The sequence below is a fragment of the Poromitra crassiceps genome (genome assembly GCF_964638095.1).
Source record: "Poromitra crassiceps genome assembly, chromosome: 19".
NCBI classification, from domain to species: Eukaryota; Metazoa; Chordata; class Actinopteri; order Beryciformes; family Melamphaidae; genus Poromitra; species Poromitra crassiceps.
In genome coordinates, this window is record NC_139646.1 from 19,485,640 (window position 1) to 19,503,905 (window position 18,266).

At 44.6% G+C, this 18,266-nt stretch overlaps 1 protein-coding gene across 4 annotated transcripts in view; it reads right to left on the reverse strand.

The window, feature by feature from the left end:
* Positions 1–10,974: 10,974 nt before the first annotated feature.
* Positions 10,975–18,266, reverse strand: part of add3a (adducin 3 (gamma) a) — a 141,900-nt gene continuing 134,608 nt past the window's right edge. For 3 of the 4 annotated variants that reach the window (XM_083656113.1, XM_083656114.1, XM_083656112.1), the window contains exons 14-15: positions 16,454–16,546; positions 10,975–11,536 (exon numbers count right to left, since the gene is read on the reverse strand). In XM_083656113.1, the coding sequence (XP_083512239.1) occupies positions 11,292–11,536; positions 16,454–16,546 (338 nt within the window). In that variant the 3' untranslated portion in view covers positions 10,975–11,291. The remainder of the gene's footprint in view (positions 11,537–16,453; positions 16,547–18,266) is intronic. The other variant, XM_083656115.1, reaches the window with a different exon arrangement.

The window sequence follows — 18,266 nt, forward strand, 5'->3', positions numbered from 1 at the left end:
CAAACAAAGATGACACAACGTCTATTTCCAGTGGAGCTAATGGAGTTTGGAAGAGAACATTTAAAAACATCAATGGTAGATGTATCAGGTTTTGGTGTCAGTCCCTCAGAATCAAAGAGCAAGGGGATTCCTAGCCTAGGTAAACCCAGCCACCACGTGACCTGCTCTCTCAGTTCCCAGTCACTAACATAGTGACTGAGAACAGGTCTGAGAGCAGGTCACGTGGGGGATGGGTTTACCCAGGCTAGGGGATTCCTATACGCCATTTTGCACCAATGCGGAATCAGCATAGCAGCATCACAGCAAATCACAACACTTCATCCCCAAATACCTCCTAAAACACAGTGGACATCACAATGTGACGATAACAAACAATATCCAAGGATGAGGTAACCCGAATCCTAACCCTGGACCCAAAGACACTGTCCCATGCTTATCTAGATTAACAGCAGTTTGCCTACCGGGGCAAACAGATCAGAGAGGACACCCTTTACAAACAGATCAGCTGAGCAAACAGATGAACTGAGGACAACCTTAATACAGCCCTCTCTCACCTGAGAAGACCCAACACCATACGTCAGGATGCTATATTGACTACAGCTTGGCATTTAATACCATCATACTGAACAAGCTGGTCCACAAACTAGATGATTATCTCCCTCCATATGCAACTCGGTTGACCTGACGGTGTGTTGTGCCAACAACAACCTGGTCTTAGACACCAAAATGACCAAGCAGATTATTGTGGATTTTAGGACAGCCAAGAAGATCACACACAGTCCTGTCCACATCAACAGATCCGATCCGATCCATCCTGTTTCCATCCATGGGGTCAGTGTGGACATTCTGGAGGATTACAAGTACCTAAGAGTGTACACTGACAATAACCTGGACTGGGCTAAGAGCACTGCCTCTGCAAGAAGGGCCAGAGCCGGCTCTACTTTCTGAGAAGGCTGAGGTCCTTCAACATCTGCTGGACAATGCTGAGGATGTTTTATGAGTCTGTGGTGGCCAGTGCTTTCCTGTTTGCTGTCGTGTGCTGCTGGAGCAGCAGGCTGAGGGCAGCGGATGCCAGCAGACTCAACAAACTGATCTGCAAGGCCAGGGACACCGTGTGGGTGGAGCTGGGCTGTCTGACAGCAGTGTCAGAGAGGAGGACGTTGTCCAGGTTACGTTCCATCCTGGACAACGTCTCGCACCCACTCCATGACAAGCTGGTCGAACACAGGAGCACGTTCAGTGCAAGACTGATTCCACCCATGCACCGCCCAGGATTCCTGCCTGTGGCCATCAAACTCTTTAACTGCTCCATCGGAGCGTCAGACACTCTGAGTCAGTCAATAATATAGCCTCAGACTCTGAGTGAGTCAATAATATAGCCTCAGACTTACTCCACCCGTCCACAAATCAAAACCCACTTTTTATGATGTATATTTGATTTGTGCAATAAAACTCAATGTGCAATAACTGATGAATACTGACATTTGTGCAAAAATAAATAATAATCAAATAATAATCAAATAATAATCAAATACTAATCAATAAATCAGTCCATTCCTATTAAGGCCATTCTAGTCCAGTCCAGTCCTCCCCACTTCAGTTCCATCTACTCGAGTCAGTATTAGTCTAGCTAAAGTCTGCAGACCAGCCTGGCAGTCTAGCCCAGTTTACCCTGGGATCACTCTGTCAATCCTTCCCACTCAACCTGTACAGGCCTACAAGCCGAGCTTCGATCAGCAGATTTCAGGCCCTTCTCCGTGTCTTCCTTCCTGGTTCCCCGGTGTCTAGCGATAAGGAGGTTAAAGGGCGGTGTGTGTGTGTGTGTGTGTGCGTGTGTGTGTGTGTGTGTGTGTGTGTGTGTTTGGGAGGGGGGGTGGTTGACAAGGGACAATGGATCACAGTAAGCAGCCATACTTCTTCCTGTTGTGCTGATGGTGCACAAGTACACCCTTCCATCCTCCACTATATTGATCCTTAAACAGCTTAATAGCAATACGGAATGAGCGGCTCAGTTTGGTTTAGGTGCTGTGATCCTGTATAGGTCAAAGGTCACAGCATGTGACCAGGTCAGTTTTGGTTTAGGTGATGTGATCCTGTATAGGTCAAATGGGTACAGCGTGGCACCGACACTGGAGTTAGGGGTTCGTTTCGCAGCCACTCATGCTAATGATGTAAGTGCTTTGGATAAAAGCATCTAGGAAAATGGCACATGTTACAGTATACTATCTACATATCTGCTGGGTTATCAGATCTGGTTTGGACTTCAAGTGAATCCTGCATGGTGTTTCAGTATTGAACTGAAGTCCACACAAGCATTTTCAATTTCATTGAAGCCTTGACAAGCGAAGAGGAAATAGGATGCTATTGATCTCCGATGCGGGGTTAGATTTCGAATGGCAAAAGGATACAGGCGAATTGTTCTCATTCTACAATGGGAGGGGCGTGTGACAGAGTGACCTATAAATAACCCATAGCCAGGGCCAGGGAGTCAATAGCCAGGGCAACAAATGATACTGTGCGGCTAAAGGCAATCCATGATACTGACTCCGCTCGCCGGCCACTGAATTTGTAATATAGATCTGTTAATTGTGAGTGAGTATTAAGCTTCCATCTGTTTGTAGAGCTGCAGTAGATTGGAGAAGTAATGAGTCTTTAAGGGCACTTTAATCCCAATGTCACAGTGTAATTAAATATTTTTTTCTTTGCATATCGCTCTCTCATACATAATGCCTTTAAAACAGAGCTGTCAGAGCGAAAAGGAACAGCCAGGTCGAGGTTATTATGGTGTCTCGGTCAAGGAGGGGATCAAACCTGTGACCTTACAGATACTGGGACAGCAGCACAACAAACAGCCAAGTCTCCAATACGTCTGACAGACTGGGTTCGAATAGTAAGCTCTTTGCGAATAATTATTGGTATTGGTTTACTTGGAGAAGAAGCCGATCAGGATGATTCAGAAGCAAATCAGTCAGTCAGAAATATACTCAAATGATCAAAACCTGCTTGTGATTGTCTAAGAAATGTATGGTTATATTATATGTGGCCATGACACAATGCAGGCTAAAACAAGACATAAAATGTTTTGGAAAATACTATTTGGCCCTTAATTGTCTTTGACTGTCTGTGTGCCTCCCTCCCTCAGTGGGGCCATGGTGTGTGGTTTGGGGTTGGGGAAGGATGATAACAGGAAATCTCTCTCTCTTTCTAATAAATAAAACTGTCTCTCACAGGTTCTTCTGTGTTTTATTAATGTTACTCGCAAATGTACCCGGCGTTGCACGGGTTAAATAGGCACAAAGCACAATTGCACCATTTGCTTGGCCGGACTTTACACCAATGATCTTCCCCAGATCATAAACCCACCACCATGCAAATGTTCTGTCCAATCCCACCTGTGGTGTGGGCATGCATAAAGATACACAGACAGATCCAATCCCACCTGTGGTGTGGGCATGCATAAAGATACACAGACAGACAGACAATGTCAATTTTATGATATAGATTGCTGAACCATGGAGGACAGTGCTGCGAGTGAGACATGTTTTCAAGCCAGCAAAGCAAATAACAAAGTGCTATTATTACTGCGTTTCCTATTATGATATATCACCTTTCTGCTTTCATTAGCTCGCTCACTCATCTCTTTTGCGAAAATTGTATTTTATTTGCAGCAATTGCAAGCCGCTGAGACCTGCTGATGTTGTTACAATTCAATGCACTGATGGAGTTCAATAAGCCATACATGAGGCTTGTTGTGGATGTACTCATGGTAAGAGTTCAATAAGCCAAACATTAGGCTTGTTGTGGATGTACTCATGGTAAGAGTTCAATAAGCCAAACATTAGGCATGTTGTGGATGTACTCATGGTAAGAGTTCAATAAGCCAAACATTAGGCATGTTGTGGATGTACTCATGGTAAGAGTTCAATAAGCCAAATATAGGCTTATTGTGCATGTACTCATGGTAAGAGTTCAATAAGCCAAATATAGGCGTGTTGTGGATGTACTCATGGTAAGAGTTCAATAAGCCAAACATTAGGCGTGTTGTGGATGTACTCATGGTAAGAGTTCAATAAGCCAAACATTAGGCTTGTTGTGCATGTACTCATGGTAAGAGTTCAATAAGCCAAACATTAGGCTTGTTGTGCATGTACTCATGGTAAGAGTTCAATAAGCCAAACATTAGGCTTGTTGTGCATGTACTCATGGTAAGAGTTCAATAAGCCAAACATTAGGCTTGTTGTGCATGTACTCATGGTAAGGCGCTTCAGATGAAAGCACCCACATCAAAGAGCTCAGGCTACAACATGTGATGACTGTGGGAAGCGGAGCGTGGTATGGAATCAAAGAAGCCCGCAATCTGTCATTCAGCCAGCGGAGGCTCCTTCATGTTGTTTACTCCCTCTGTCACTCATCATATTCCCGCCCACACAAGGCAGGTTGCATCTGAGATGAGGAAACTGTACCAACAGCCTAATGGCTTGCACTCTGACTGGCTCTTAATGATGTTTACCAGTCCCTAATTCACTGGTGTGGTGGGGTGTGGTGGGGTGTTAGCCCCGACACAGGCCTACCGTGGCTTCCTCAACCCCCCGGCAGGCCATCCATCTGGATGTGAGCAGGCTCATTGTTTTGACGCTCACAGCATGGTGCTGTCTGGAGAGGAGAGAGGAGGAGAGAAGAGGAGAGAAGAGAGGAGAGGATGAGAGAAGAGGAGAGAAGAGAGGAGAGGAGAGGAGAGGAGAGAAGAGGAGAGAAGAGAGGAGGAGAGAAGAGGAGAGAAGAGGAGAGGAGAGAGGAGGAGAGAAGAGAGGAGGAGAGGATGAGAGAAGAGGAGAGAAGAGAGAGGATGAGAGAAGAGGAGAGAAGAGAGGAGAGGATGAGAGAAGAGGAGAGAAGAGAGGAGAGGAGAGGAGAGGAGAGAAGAGGAGAGAAGAGAGGAGGAGAGAAGAGGAGAGAAGAGGAGAGGAGAGAGGAGGAGAGAAGAGAGGAGGAGAGGATGAGAGAAGAGGAGAGAAGAGAGAGGATGAGAGAAGAGGAGAGAAGAGAGGAGAGGATGAGAGAAGAGGAGAGAAGAGAGGAGGAGAGGATGAGAGAAGAGGAGAGAAGAGAGGAGGAGAGGGGGAGAGGAGAGAAGAGTGGTTGGTTGCCCTTCTATCTTCCTTCTCTGACTACATCTATCTATCACCCACCACCCCTCTGCACGGTCTCAAGTTCACGTCTCAACATGCAGCAACAGGATGTGTGTGTGTGTGTGTGTGTGTGTGTGTGTGTGTGTGTGTGTGCCGGCGTCTGTGTTTGTAGTCAATGTGAAAAGTTTCATTTCAAATCAACATTTTAAACCACCTACCAATCCTCTGAATGATGGAATGATCAACTTCAAGTAATGATTTTTCTGAATGGACATTTTGCATTTTGGAAGGCTGATGGACGCCTGTAGTCATTTTCCACTCATAGTATATCCATCAATCCATCAAATATATAATGAGAGATTCAACTTTATTGAGCCCCAAACTAACTCCCTCACATGAATCAATAGTTTTTCTTATCTTAACTTCCCATTCAGTTAAAGAAGCCCTGTAATTATAGGAAGAATGAACACAAAAAAACTAGAGAGCATCGTGTGATGGGATCTCACCAGCCGCGACTTAAAACAAATGTCCAGCGGCAGAAAGTGGGTGGGGTCATGGGGGTGGGGGGTGGGGTCATGGGGGTGGGGGGTGGGGTCATGGGGGTGGGGGGTGGTTTGCTCAGATCACACCCATTTTCGAACTTGACCTTAATTTTGTCAACTACACTCCTGTAAAGTTTCATGACTGCATCTTGCACAGTTTTGACCTATCACATTCACAAAATCTGTCCACAGACAGACAGACAGACACCTGGCAAAATACTCAAAACCGCTTCTGTGGTAGTTCCCGCTACACTAGGTGTCTCCAGGACCATATTTTGCCTGATGAGTCACACAGACTCACAGGTGAACTGAAAACAAACTGTCATGGCTGCTACACTAATTACCACAAACGTAGTATTTGTATTTTGTATTGCACTTCAGTAGTAAAACCAGTGAATCTACCTCATGTGATTTTGCAGGAGCATTGATGTTTCTGCCAATCACTTTAGCGTTGATATAATTGGCCAATAGCAGCCTTCCTATTTCCACAGCATGAGACACACAATCACAGAGACCCACAGGAATGCTCATACACCTTTATTGTTCATAGCAGGAAGTTATACCAAATAAAGTGCTGTATATCGATGTGACATTCACTGACGCCAGGACAGGATTAAAAGGTGCTAAATACTAATTGACAAACATATTTGGAAGCTACACTAGAAACATGTGGAACTCATAATGTCCCGAAAGACATGTGAGGAGAACAAAAAAAGGGGGATTGGTCAAATATGTCTCATTCTGTCCATTCCCTCGCTTGCTGCCTGTCTGATGTCTCTCCTGTCTGGCCTCAGTGCAGACCAGACCGGGGTCAAATAGCTATACATACATCTGGGCGCTTGTTTTAACCTGTGTGGTGTACCGGACGGGTGGTGCGCTTATATGGCAGGATAGTGTCAGGTGTTGTCAGTCTGTAAAAACACAGTAAACTGAGACTTTGATGGATGTCCATCACCCAACACCAACATCACATTGACCACACACTGTGGTCCACCACAGTGTGGTCAATGTGATGTTTCTGTGTCAAAACACATTTGAAACAAAGGCCTCCAAAAATTCTGATCATGTATATTGGAGGAATGAGGAATCATTAAACAACTCCAAGTAAATTGACCCACTGACTGGCATAGTTAGGCTAAAAACAAACAAACAAACAAACAAAAACATGACTAGATAATAGTATCATTAGATAATAGTATATGGTAATATTTGACCCAGGTCTTCCAACAGAGAAAAAGACCCCCTCCAGTGACATCATCAGCTCCTTCAAATATCTAATATGTTCTGAAAACAGTCCACCTCAAAAACAATCGTCTCTTTACCAGGCAGGTTCGGAAACATTTCGAATCGTTTTAAAGTTCGCTGCCTGCAGGTGCGGGTGGGGCTGGAAAACACGTGAGAAGTGTTTAGTTGCTATATGAAAATTGAAGCCTTGAACAGATACTCAAACAAAGAGACACACACCACAGCGAGGCTGCTATGCACACATATCATCATGTGCTTTTGCATATTTTATGTTTTGCATCTGAGGATTAATGCAGTCAAGGCACACTGGCTGCACACACACACGCACGCACGCACGTGTGCGCGCGCACACACACACACACACACACACACACACACACACACAGACAATATTCCCCCAGGTGCATGAATACTCTATGGAACAGTCCATGTTCTCTGTGCAATATAGAGGCCATTTTGTGTCACGGTCTGTGTGCACCAACATGAGATAGGACTGGAGAGTCTCTGTTTGATTTGGGCAGTGGAGGAGGACAGACTCTTTGGTGGTGAAGTGACCATCTGTAAGGTGCTTCAGGAAATAGGCTATCAAAGGAATTGGGGGGGGGGGGGCGGGGGGAGTGCCATCTACCCATACAATGTGATTGGTGACACAAAATTAGATCACATCGCTCTACAATAAAATATACTGTAAGTTCTATGCTGACCCCCAACATGTCTATATCAGTAACAAAATAACAAGACTCTATTGGAGGAATATTGATTGGTGCTTCTGGTAATGATTGTTTTCTGAATGGATATGCAGCATTTTGGAGAAACATCTCTTCATATACATTTCTTTTTCCATAGGCGACTCCAGAGCTGAAGAAGCCTTTTCCTTAAGGCCACAGGGCCAATTTGCTCATACAGAGCACATTAATGAAAGCCAGTCAGGGCATACATCTTCCTTTGACCAACATACAGTAGCCTATACTGTGCAAAAGTCTGAGGCACCCAATACATTTCTTATATACATTTTGTCTTACACGTTTGTTTTCTGCATTAGTGCGTCATTAGACTGCTCTTTATAGTACATTTTGTGATATTTAGAAACTTTCAATTTTTTCACATGCCTAAGACTTTTTCAGTATACTGTATACTGTAGTCAGTCAAAGGAAGTGGACGCTAGCCACTTGACTGTGTTTCCTCAAGTGGTTCCACACTTCCTGACTTGGTTTCCTATTTGGGCCTCTGTTGCTTATTATTCTCACCCTCTGATTCTCTCAGTTACTCAGTCACTCAATCAATCACCGGTATAAACGTGCCCTAACTTTCTGACCGTATCATTCAATGGCTCATTCCCATCTTTTAACATTAAGACGAAAGACAAAGGCACCCGTTTCTGCGTTCCCTGGTCAGTGAACACCTAAGTGTCGTTCCATTTGGAATTAGTACTGTAAAATCATCAGTGAGGGATAGTGAACGTACTGTTCGGGTCATGGTATGGCTGTAAAGTAAAAATGAGTGCGTATGGATTATGCTGAACTTAAAAAAGCAGTTGGAGGAATGAGGTGGTCATTCATGAATGTGGACTGCGCTTTACAAACATGGAAAAATGAGCTTCCGTTTCTTAAAATACAGTTTTATTTGTGAATTTACACTGATTAGCAATACATCTAAAAGCAACTCCATTAGATAACCATTTATATAGGATTTTCACAGGTCACAAAGTAGCTTGGCTCATTCTGGCATGCTGCCAAAGCAAAACTCATTCTTTTTTTAAACAGAGAAAAAAATGGTGGATAGAGAGACATTAGTCAAACAAGGTGCAAACTGTCGGAAAGAAAGAAAAAGCGATGCACATTCAGTTCATCTGGGAGCAATTGAAGCTCATAAAATGGTTAATTAAAAAAGGCTAGTGCTCTCTGCAAACTAAAAGAGAAAAAGCATACTGCGATAGAAATGGAGGATGTAAAATAATAGAGAACTCTCCAGATGGACAGATGGTGTGAGAGAAGAGGACAATAAAAAAAAAAACATGGTGCGTGGTTAGTGGTCAGGTTCTCCGCTCCTTCTCTTCCACACACAGATACACTTCCATTTCCAAACTCACACCTTCATGTCTCCATCTTCCAGCTGTGACCTCAGCTCTTCTTCCCCAGAGCCTAAACTCACACCTTCATGTCTCCATCTTCCAGCTGTGTGACCTCAGCTCTTCTGGCCAGAGTCTAAAGCTATCGTTTAACACAGCTAAAGATGTGGCCTCCCCCCCCCCCCCCCCCCCCGCCTCCCCTCCAAATCCATTACTTCACATTGCTAGCTGGGATACTGGTACATCTGGTTAAACTGCAGGGGGTGGAGGGCGTGCAGCTTCACAGGGTTCAACTGTGGGTCATCTGACGGCTACAAACGACCGTTGTTGTTTCTTAAGAGAAATGACATGGAGGAGGCTTACAATTGAAATGATGACCAGGGAGTAATCGAATAAAAAACTTAAACGTCGATGAGATCTCCTCATAATGTCAGAGTTCCAGTTCAAGGAGGGGAGTGAATGGCAATTTAAGCGAGTATGTGTAGCTGCTTTGAGTGTATAGCTACAGCATAAAAAATAAAACATAAAAATAAAATAAAATAAAATAAAAAAGGAGATGCTGGCTGTTTGGGAGCCTGAGTGTGTTGAATGCAGTCACTGGGTGGTTTAACAGAGGTCTTGATTAGGGTCCTTGACGGCCGAGCAGGCAGAATCGCAACCCTTGTCTCGGGATTAAAACAATGGAGAAAAACAAAAACAATATGGCTTTAAAAACACACACAAACACACCAAACAACGACATCGCATCACTCCAAGACCCATGGTTCTCATATTTCGGCCGCCGATCGCAGATCACGTAACGCTTCTTCGTGTTGCGTTGAGAAGTAGAGACGTGCGACACCAATGAAAGACGTTTCTGTCCCCGATGCGACTCTCACGTTCCGAGTCCTGAACCTGTCTCCGCATGCCGCGCAACGTGCACAACTTTGACCAAAATACTCTACAATCTCCTTCACTGGTGAAACCACCTGCAACTAAAATGTGTTATATACCACAAGAAAAGTGCAGCACAATAAAATAAAAATATATAGTTAAAAATCTATAGCCAACATATCCAGTTTTCATATATCTGTGTTATATAGTAAATTTTAGTAATCTGACGACTAGAATATAATTTGAGCAACCTGGCATCACTATAGAACATAGTCAGCCATATAAATTCAGAGTTCTTGCAAAAAAAAAACATGCTTAACGTTTGTATTCTCTGTAAAAGCATAGAAATGAGTATAAAACAGAGTTGAATAATACCAAATTTGTGTTCAATTAATTAGAAAAAAAATCATGAGATGACTTGTGCGGTCTGATCTAAACGCGTTCACAAGTAGACAAACGGTGACGCTTCACTAAAACGTGATTGTTTTTTCCTTTTAGTTTTGGCAAAAACAAAAACAAAAACACTGAGATGAAGAGGAGAGGACATTAAAATGCTACGTGAACGTACTGAGTGGGTCAGCGGCTCTTTGAGATAATGTCAGCCCAGTGGTGACGGACCGCCCGCACGGCCGGGCTTTCAAAAGCCTGCGCATAAAGAAGCTTGAAGAGTGAGAGAGAGAGGGGGGGAGAGAGAGAGAGAGAGGGAGAGAGGGAGAGAGAGAGAGAGAGAGAGAGAGAGAGAGAGAATACCAACACAGACCCCGTGGCTGTTTTTCTAAGACCAGTTTTCCAGTGTGACTTCCTCTCAGTTCCCTACACAGAGTCACGTGACGAGGAGAGAGACCTCAAACGACCGCGGGAATATGAAGCGAAAAATAACAAAACGAGAGGCTTTTTCTGTACGCTGTAAGCCACAACATGTGCAGTTTCACACCGCTGATGGTGCTTTCCCGACTCGCCAAAGTGCGGCTAACCATTCTGAAACGAGAACTACGCCAGGTGCTTTCAGGCTGCATCATCAGCCCTGGGAAACCACGCAGGCTGAGCAGGTTGTTCAGGATGGATGGGGTCTCAGGTTGACACCTGCATGGGTGAGCCATCCAACTCATCCCCACATTTGTTGCACCTTTCACTTTTGGTTCCCACCCGCCCCGCCCCCCCCCCCAGTAATTTCCCTCTCAAACATTCCTATACTTTCACAGAAGCAGATATTTTTCTTTTTTTTTATACAACCAATTCATTTTTTCTCCTGTAATCCTTTCTTTTCCGCCTAACATTTTGTACATAAAAGAACCATTTGTTAAAAAAATAAAAAAAAATAAAAAACAAAAGACATAGAATGACAATGAAAACGGAGACAAAATAAAAACAGACATTAAACAAAACAAGATGGCCGCCGCCGCCCTCTCGGTCTTCCTGCCTGCCTCACTGCCCTCAGGCCTCCGTCTTCTCTTTCTTTTTGTTCTTCTTCAGGAAGGACGGGGTGCGGAACTTCTTCTTCTTCTTGGCGTCGTTGGGCGACTTGGAGGGCGAGCTCTCTGGGGACAGCGCCTCCTCGATCTTCTGGCCGGAGCGCACCGTGATCTCCACGCTCTCCACGCTCAGCTGGCTGACGCGCTTGGCCAGCTCCTCGTCCGTCCCGCCGTGGTCCTTGCCGTTCATCAGGCCCGTGTGGTTCTCTGAGGGGGGAGAGACACAGGTTAGGTAAGGTAGTGAGAGAGGGAACACCAAACAATGGATGGATAAATCACTAAATGTTTTCTTGTTTCCATTCCATTCCATTACGTCATTTGGCAGACGCTTTTATCCAAAGCGACTTACAATAACACATTTTTGTCAGCAATAGAGCAATCAACTATGCAACACAGTCTATGACAACTACAACATCTGAAGGAATAGTGGTAAAGTTAAGTTAGTATTTTTTTTTTTTTTTTTTTTTAAGAGAGAGAAAGACGTTAGTTCAAGAATGGCCCAGGTGATTCTATGATCTTGGCGGTCTCAGATTCAAGCACAATGTCCCTTAAACTGACTTGGGAAACTGATTTAAAGGTATCATTTACAGAGGTTGAATGGAGAAGAATTCTCGAAAATGGAAAGAAAATGTCAAGGGAATTGAGAACGAGATTGATCCAATTCAAAATTATAAACAGAATCTACTGGACACCATCCAGGCTGCATAGGGTGGGTCTGGTGGACAGCTCGGAGTGTTGGAGGTGTAAAGAAGAAGGCGGCACTCTGGTGCACATGCTTTGGGAATGTCCAAAAGTTCAGGAGTTTTGGTTAGCCATTCATGGTCTTGTGGAAAAAATTGTTGGCCTCGATATTCCGTTTACCCCCAGTCTATTTATTTTGGGTGATCCCGCAACATTGAGTGATTTGACTCCACCACTCGCTAATTGGATCCAGACGGCTTTAATGTTAGGACGAAGATTATTGGTTAAGGAGTGGAAGTCCTCTTCGGCTCCTGCACCGTCTTTATGGCACATTTCTCTTGGGCAGCTGGCTGCCCTTGAACAACTATCATACAGGCTGCTTGATAAGGTGGACGAATATAATTTGAAATGGGGGCATTATCACGCATATATTGAAAAATAGTGGCATCTCTAGCTCAGATGAACATAAATTGCCAATTTATGACGGTCAGGCTGTATTTTTGATCTTTTACTTTTCTGTACATCACCAATATGTTGTGTTTTGTTGTTTGTTGTGTCTTGCTGTCTTTTTATTTTATTTTGTTGTCTAGTGTTAACAGGAAGCTGTTACCTGTGATGGATGTCTGTTTTGCTTGTCTAACGAAAATAATAAAAACTTCTAATCATAAAAAAAAAGAATGGCCCAGATGGAGCATGAAAAGGTGTGTTTTTAGTCTTTTCCGAAAGTTTCCCCCACGTTTTCTTCCCAGTTGTACTTGTCTAATTCCCCCTGCTGTCCCGGTCATTGCTCGACCCTCTCTGCCGAGCTGGGGAGAGTTGAAGACTAGCACGTGCTTCCTCCAATACATGTGCAGCTTCTTTTCACCCGACAGCGAGGTGTTTCACTGGCAGGACGCAGCGTGTGGGAGGAGTATAGGTAGCATTACCCTCCATAACATCCTGGGTGACGACGTGGGCAGAGCCAATCGGCAAATAAAACACCTTTAACATCATTTCTCCTTTGAACTTCTCATTTGCTAAAATAGTTGGTGGCAAAACACTCATTAAAAAGATCTGATAAATGAGATCTAGCTTTCAGAGTTCTGTTCATACAAGCTAGCTAGCTGCTATGCAGAAATAGTCTGATTTGCCAGCGATTTGCAGCTTTGACCCTAACCCTATCTGAGCAGTGTTTACATTGCATTGTGCTCAGTCTATTCATAGCACCTCTGCTGTCTGTTGTTTGTCTTGCACTGTCCCTTTGGAAGTCAACGTTGTCCCGCTGCCATGTGTGTCAGTTTGCCCTTGTGTCACAATATGTTCCCACACTACTGTCACCAAACACCACATTCCTCTAACAGATCCTGATTCTGTTTGTGCTGCGTGAAATAACATTTCCCAAACAGAGACTCTGTCCCCTGTGCTCTCGCCTAGCAGAACTGTTGTTGTGGAATTACTAGTTCAGACATGTCTCACAATCTACATGTCAAATTTCATAGAAAATACACGGTCATTAAAATGTCCAAATGGTTGAGGAAAGTGACTTTGATAAGAGAGCGCCGTGGGACGCACTTGAAAGATGTTTGACAATCGATTATTCATGCCTTAACTGCGTTGTTTACGTTAGCATGGAGCCAGGGCGTCCGACTGAGGGCCAACCTAGCACGATGCTAAATGATCAGCGACAGCGTCCTTTTTCCGCCTCTGCTAAAGACAAACCTAAAGTGAATGATAAAACGATATATCGCTAGAAAGGTAGGAAGTTATGGTTGACTTTTGATGCCATTAAACTAGTTGGAAACACTACACGGTCATTTCTAACAGTAAATGAGGCTGTCTGAGTTAAGACAGTAGCAGCAAAAGTGTCCGGCTCAGGAGTAGAGCTGCAACGATCGAGAGAAAAATAATCGACAACTATTTTGATAATCGATTAATAATTGATAATCGAGCTTCTTAAATGTGAATACTTTCTGGTTTCTTTACTCGTCTGTGACAGTAAACTAACTATCTTTGGGTTGTGGACAAAACAAGACATTAGAGGATGTCATCTTGGGCTTTGAGAAACACTGATCGACATTTTTTCACCATTTTCTGACATTTTCTAGACCAAACAACTAATGGATTAATCGAGAAAATAATCAACAGATTAATCGATAATGAAAATAATCGTTAGTCGCAGCCCTACTCGGGACACAGTGACGTTAGCATAGATAGCATAACCTGGCTGTGTAAAACCCCAGTGACCTGATGGCCTACTACAGAGCCTTGCCCTCCTTTCACCTTACACAAAAAGGGGGTCTTTGGCGAACAGCGGGTTACACCCATCCCCTTAATGAGTGTTTACGTAACCGACCCGCTGTGCAATATCCCTTCCCCTGTGATGTAAATGCATGCTGGAGAATGGAGGGCAGAGGCATCCTGTTGCTACGCTGAATAACGCTGCTTTCAGGGACTGCCGGGGCTATTTTCAGCTCGGCACAATAGACGCGGGGAGACATCAAAGGGGGCTTGCACAACAACTGACCTGTTTTCGGTCACGGCATGACAGCAACCGGCTGACCTCGCTGTGCCGGCGTCACAGAACATGGGTCTCCAGAGTCAATCACACAGTGTGTCTTTGTTTACAAGTTGTGGAGGAAGAGGTGCTATGATCTTTCTCACTCTGATGTATGTTCAATCTCAGAGGTAAGGTTTTAGTGTGTTGGGAGTGGAACTTTGGACGATGGCAGCTACAATCGGCAGCGAGGGGGGCAACCGCTTCAAAAACTTCAATACCCAGAAATGTATAGATTTTTTTTAATATATTTTTTATTTTTTAATATACCGTAAATTCCGGACTATAAGCCGCACCTTTTTCCCCGTTTTTTGGCCTTTTTTGGCCCCTGCGGCTTATATAACGGTGCGGCTTATCTATGGATTAAAAAAAAAAAAAAAAAAAAAAAAAAAAAAAAACTCTTTTTTAGCACTCTTTCTAACTATAAATCCACTTCTGTTTTAATTTCCTCTCTTGCCCTCTTTTCACCACACTGTATGACACTGTATGACACTGTGTGCACTGTAAATAACAACACAGGTGGTGTTGTGTTATGTTGTTTTGTTGAAATGTTAATAAATGGGAGCTTCCTCAAACAGCCATCTCTTTCCCGACAATCCCCTCTGTGCATGAACCCTTACATATGGTAATTAAACATTAAAACACAATAAAAAAAATAAAAAAAATAAAAAATAAAATAAAACATTAAAACACCCGCGGCTTATGGTCCGGTGCGGCTTATATAAGAAAAAAATAGTCAACTTTGCAGGTGCGGCTTATACACCGGTGCGGCTTATAGTCCGGAATTTACGGTATATATTCAACTCTCTCTGCCAATCTGGGGAGAGTTGTAGACTAGCACAATGCTTCCCCCCGACACATGTGGCAGCAAGGCATTTCTTGATTTGACGCCATGTCCTGTTGAAACAGGATGCTGGGGGCGGGAACGCAGCGAGGGATCATTTAAAAGTCTAAACAGTGCTTCTCAACGTGGTGTCCAGAGACCACCGGGGGTCCTTGAGGAGATTGCACTGGGTCCCCAGCAAACTGATGAATTATTAAACTTCACCATTGTTTAATTTAAACGACGTTAACACAATTAGAGCATGTAGAGGAATGACTGTTCTGAGCATAGTTTCACTGTTATCCATCTACAGTATAGACATAGATGGAATTCTGGACCAAATCATATCTAACAATGAGAATGTTCTCAGATTCTCATCAAGTGGGGGGTTTGTGAACAAGGTTGAGGATTGCTGGTCTAAACCTACTGTACTGTAAGGGATATCAGTCAGGGATTTGATGGGAAGGCCAGGATCTTTAAAAAAAATATGGTAGTTTTATTGGTTGGAATACATATTTACACGTACTGGTGCAGCATGATGTCACCATTAACCACAACTCTCGTTTTCTCACCATTAAATACAACTCTAGTTTTGTAAGAAGTAGGAGGGCCTTTAAGCTTCAGTTTAGTCTCTCTCTCCCTGTGGGGTGGAGAAGTGTCCCGACACCAGAAAACAGTTCCATTTGGACGTATAGAGGGCGGACCCACAGCGTCTCATTTAGAGGGAGCGCTCCTCTCTGTTGCAGGCCCACTTTGTGATTTCAGCTGATAAAGACGAGTCTATTTTTACATATAAATCTTGCCTAGCGCAGCTTTACCGCCTAGCGCCTAGCCTCGAGCACAGATCACTAGTCACATATCAGCGCACGGCATACCTGAGCTCCTCGCTCCATTTCACCTGATTAATTCACACTCTCATGCGCGCACGCACACATAAACACACACACACACGCACACACACACACACACACATAAAACACACATGTCCCATCTACTTAGAGACACACAGCACAGCAGTGAAGAGCATTCTCTAATAGAAACTCTCTCTCTCTCTCTCTCTCTCTCTCTCTCTCTGAGTGAGTGATACCTTCTTTAGCTGGAGTGCTTTGCGGGGACTGGGTGAGAGAGACAGACTGAGAGAGAGTGGAGCCGTCGTCAGAGGTTAGCTCGTGCTCGCCATCTGCAGGGTGGGTAGGTGGGTGGGTGAGTGGGGAAAGGGTGAGTGGGTGGGTGAGGGGAGTGAGGCGGCGGGACGACAGCAGGTTGAGAGATGGGGTGAGGGGATTTAGGATGAAGGGGGTCAGGGGAGGGGGTGGAGGGGGTGACAGATTAGCGGTGACACACATGTTAGAAACAGGCCATGCACAGCTGCTTTCACACAGCAGCTTCTCGAGTCTCGTCCGTCGCTGAGGAGTCCCGCCATTGGCTGCTTGTAAATGGTCGTCTTTGAGCACGATGCAAAAACTCTCCCCGCTAAACACTTACACGTGTAAATCATCAACCGATTTGAGGTGATGCAGGATTCAAGTGTTCTTACTCTCTTTTCAAATATGATCAAGTATGTGTGGGACTGCACCCGCTAGCTAAAACACCCCTTATTAAACAGTAAAGTGTTACAGTCCAGTTCAGCATTAGTAGCTTCATTAGTGCAGTACAGTGATTAGTATATGTGTGAATGTCATTCCCGTAGCACTTCAACACGTTCGTTAGCACGGTCAGTGCTGTAGCACTGCAACACTTTCGTTAGCACGGTCAGTGTTGTAGCACTTCAACACGTTCGTTAGCACGGTCAGTGTTGTAGCACTTCAACACGTTCGTTAGCACGGTCAGTGTTGTAAAATCAGTTGGCCAAGGCATGGTGGTCATTCACAGCTCATTCATATCCAGGCTATAGAGAGGGGAGTTGCATAACGGCCTGTTCTGTGAAGAGAAGCTGCTTCTCAGATGAAAAGCGGTCATCTGCTGCACACAGTTCACTTTTCAGGAACGAAGAAAAAGGTTTGTATCCAGTATATCAAAATCATCATCAGTTTGATTGACATTATTCACAGCGGATTGGATACTTCTTCACATGTGCCAAATCTACGTATCTGTCCGTGTGTGTGTGTGTGCGTGTGTGTGTGTGTGTGTGTGTGTGTGTGTGTGTGACTGTGTGTCTGTGTGTGTGTGTGTGTGTGTGTGTGTGTGTGTGTGTGACTGTGTGTCTGTGTGTGTGTGTGTGTGTGTTAGGCCGATCCAGACGGTCTCCAGCTTGCCTCCAGATTGGTCACCGGGGAGTCATGGGGTGGAGGGGGTAACAGTGTCATAGCAACCAGCTCCGCTCATGTGGCGGGTGTGACGACCTGCTGTTTGGTCCGGCTGGCATCTTAGTCACACGCGCGCACGCACGCACACACGCACGCACACACGCACCCACCCACACACCATGTTCCTGTGCACATGTGAATATAGACTACATTTGCAGCACGATAAACATGTGCACACATTTATGTGGACACGCCCCCCCCCCCCCCCCCCCCCACACACACACACTGACTGATTAATCCGGTCAATGTGGCACACAGACACACAGACACACACACTATCCATTCACTATTGATCTTTGCGCTGCCTCTCTGAAAGCCATTGGAACAGAGCAGAGGGCTAATATGATTAGCATTGACTATCCTGTGTGGGACGGGAGCAGCAGAGAGCCTTGGGGAGGAAACCTCATGGTAAAGGGATATGGAGGTGTGTGTGTGTGTGTGTGTGTGTGTGTGTGTGTGCGCGTGTGTGTGTGTGCATGTGTGTAATCCATGGCAGTGTGTTAGGGTCCAGGAGGAGTGTCCACTGGGAATGCACAGTTATATTCCACTGATACTAAGAGATAGGTTTTTGGCTTTGAATACATTGTGTGCTTC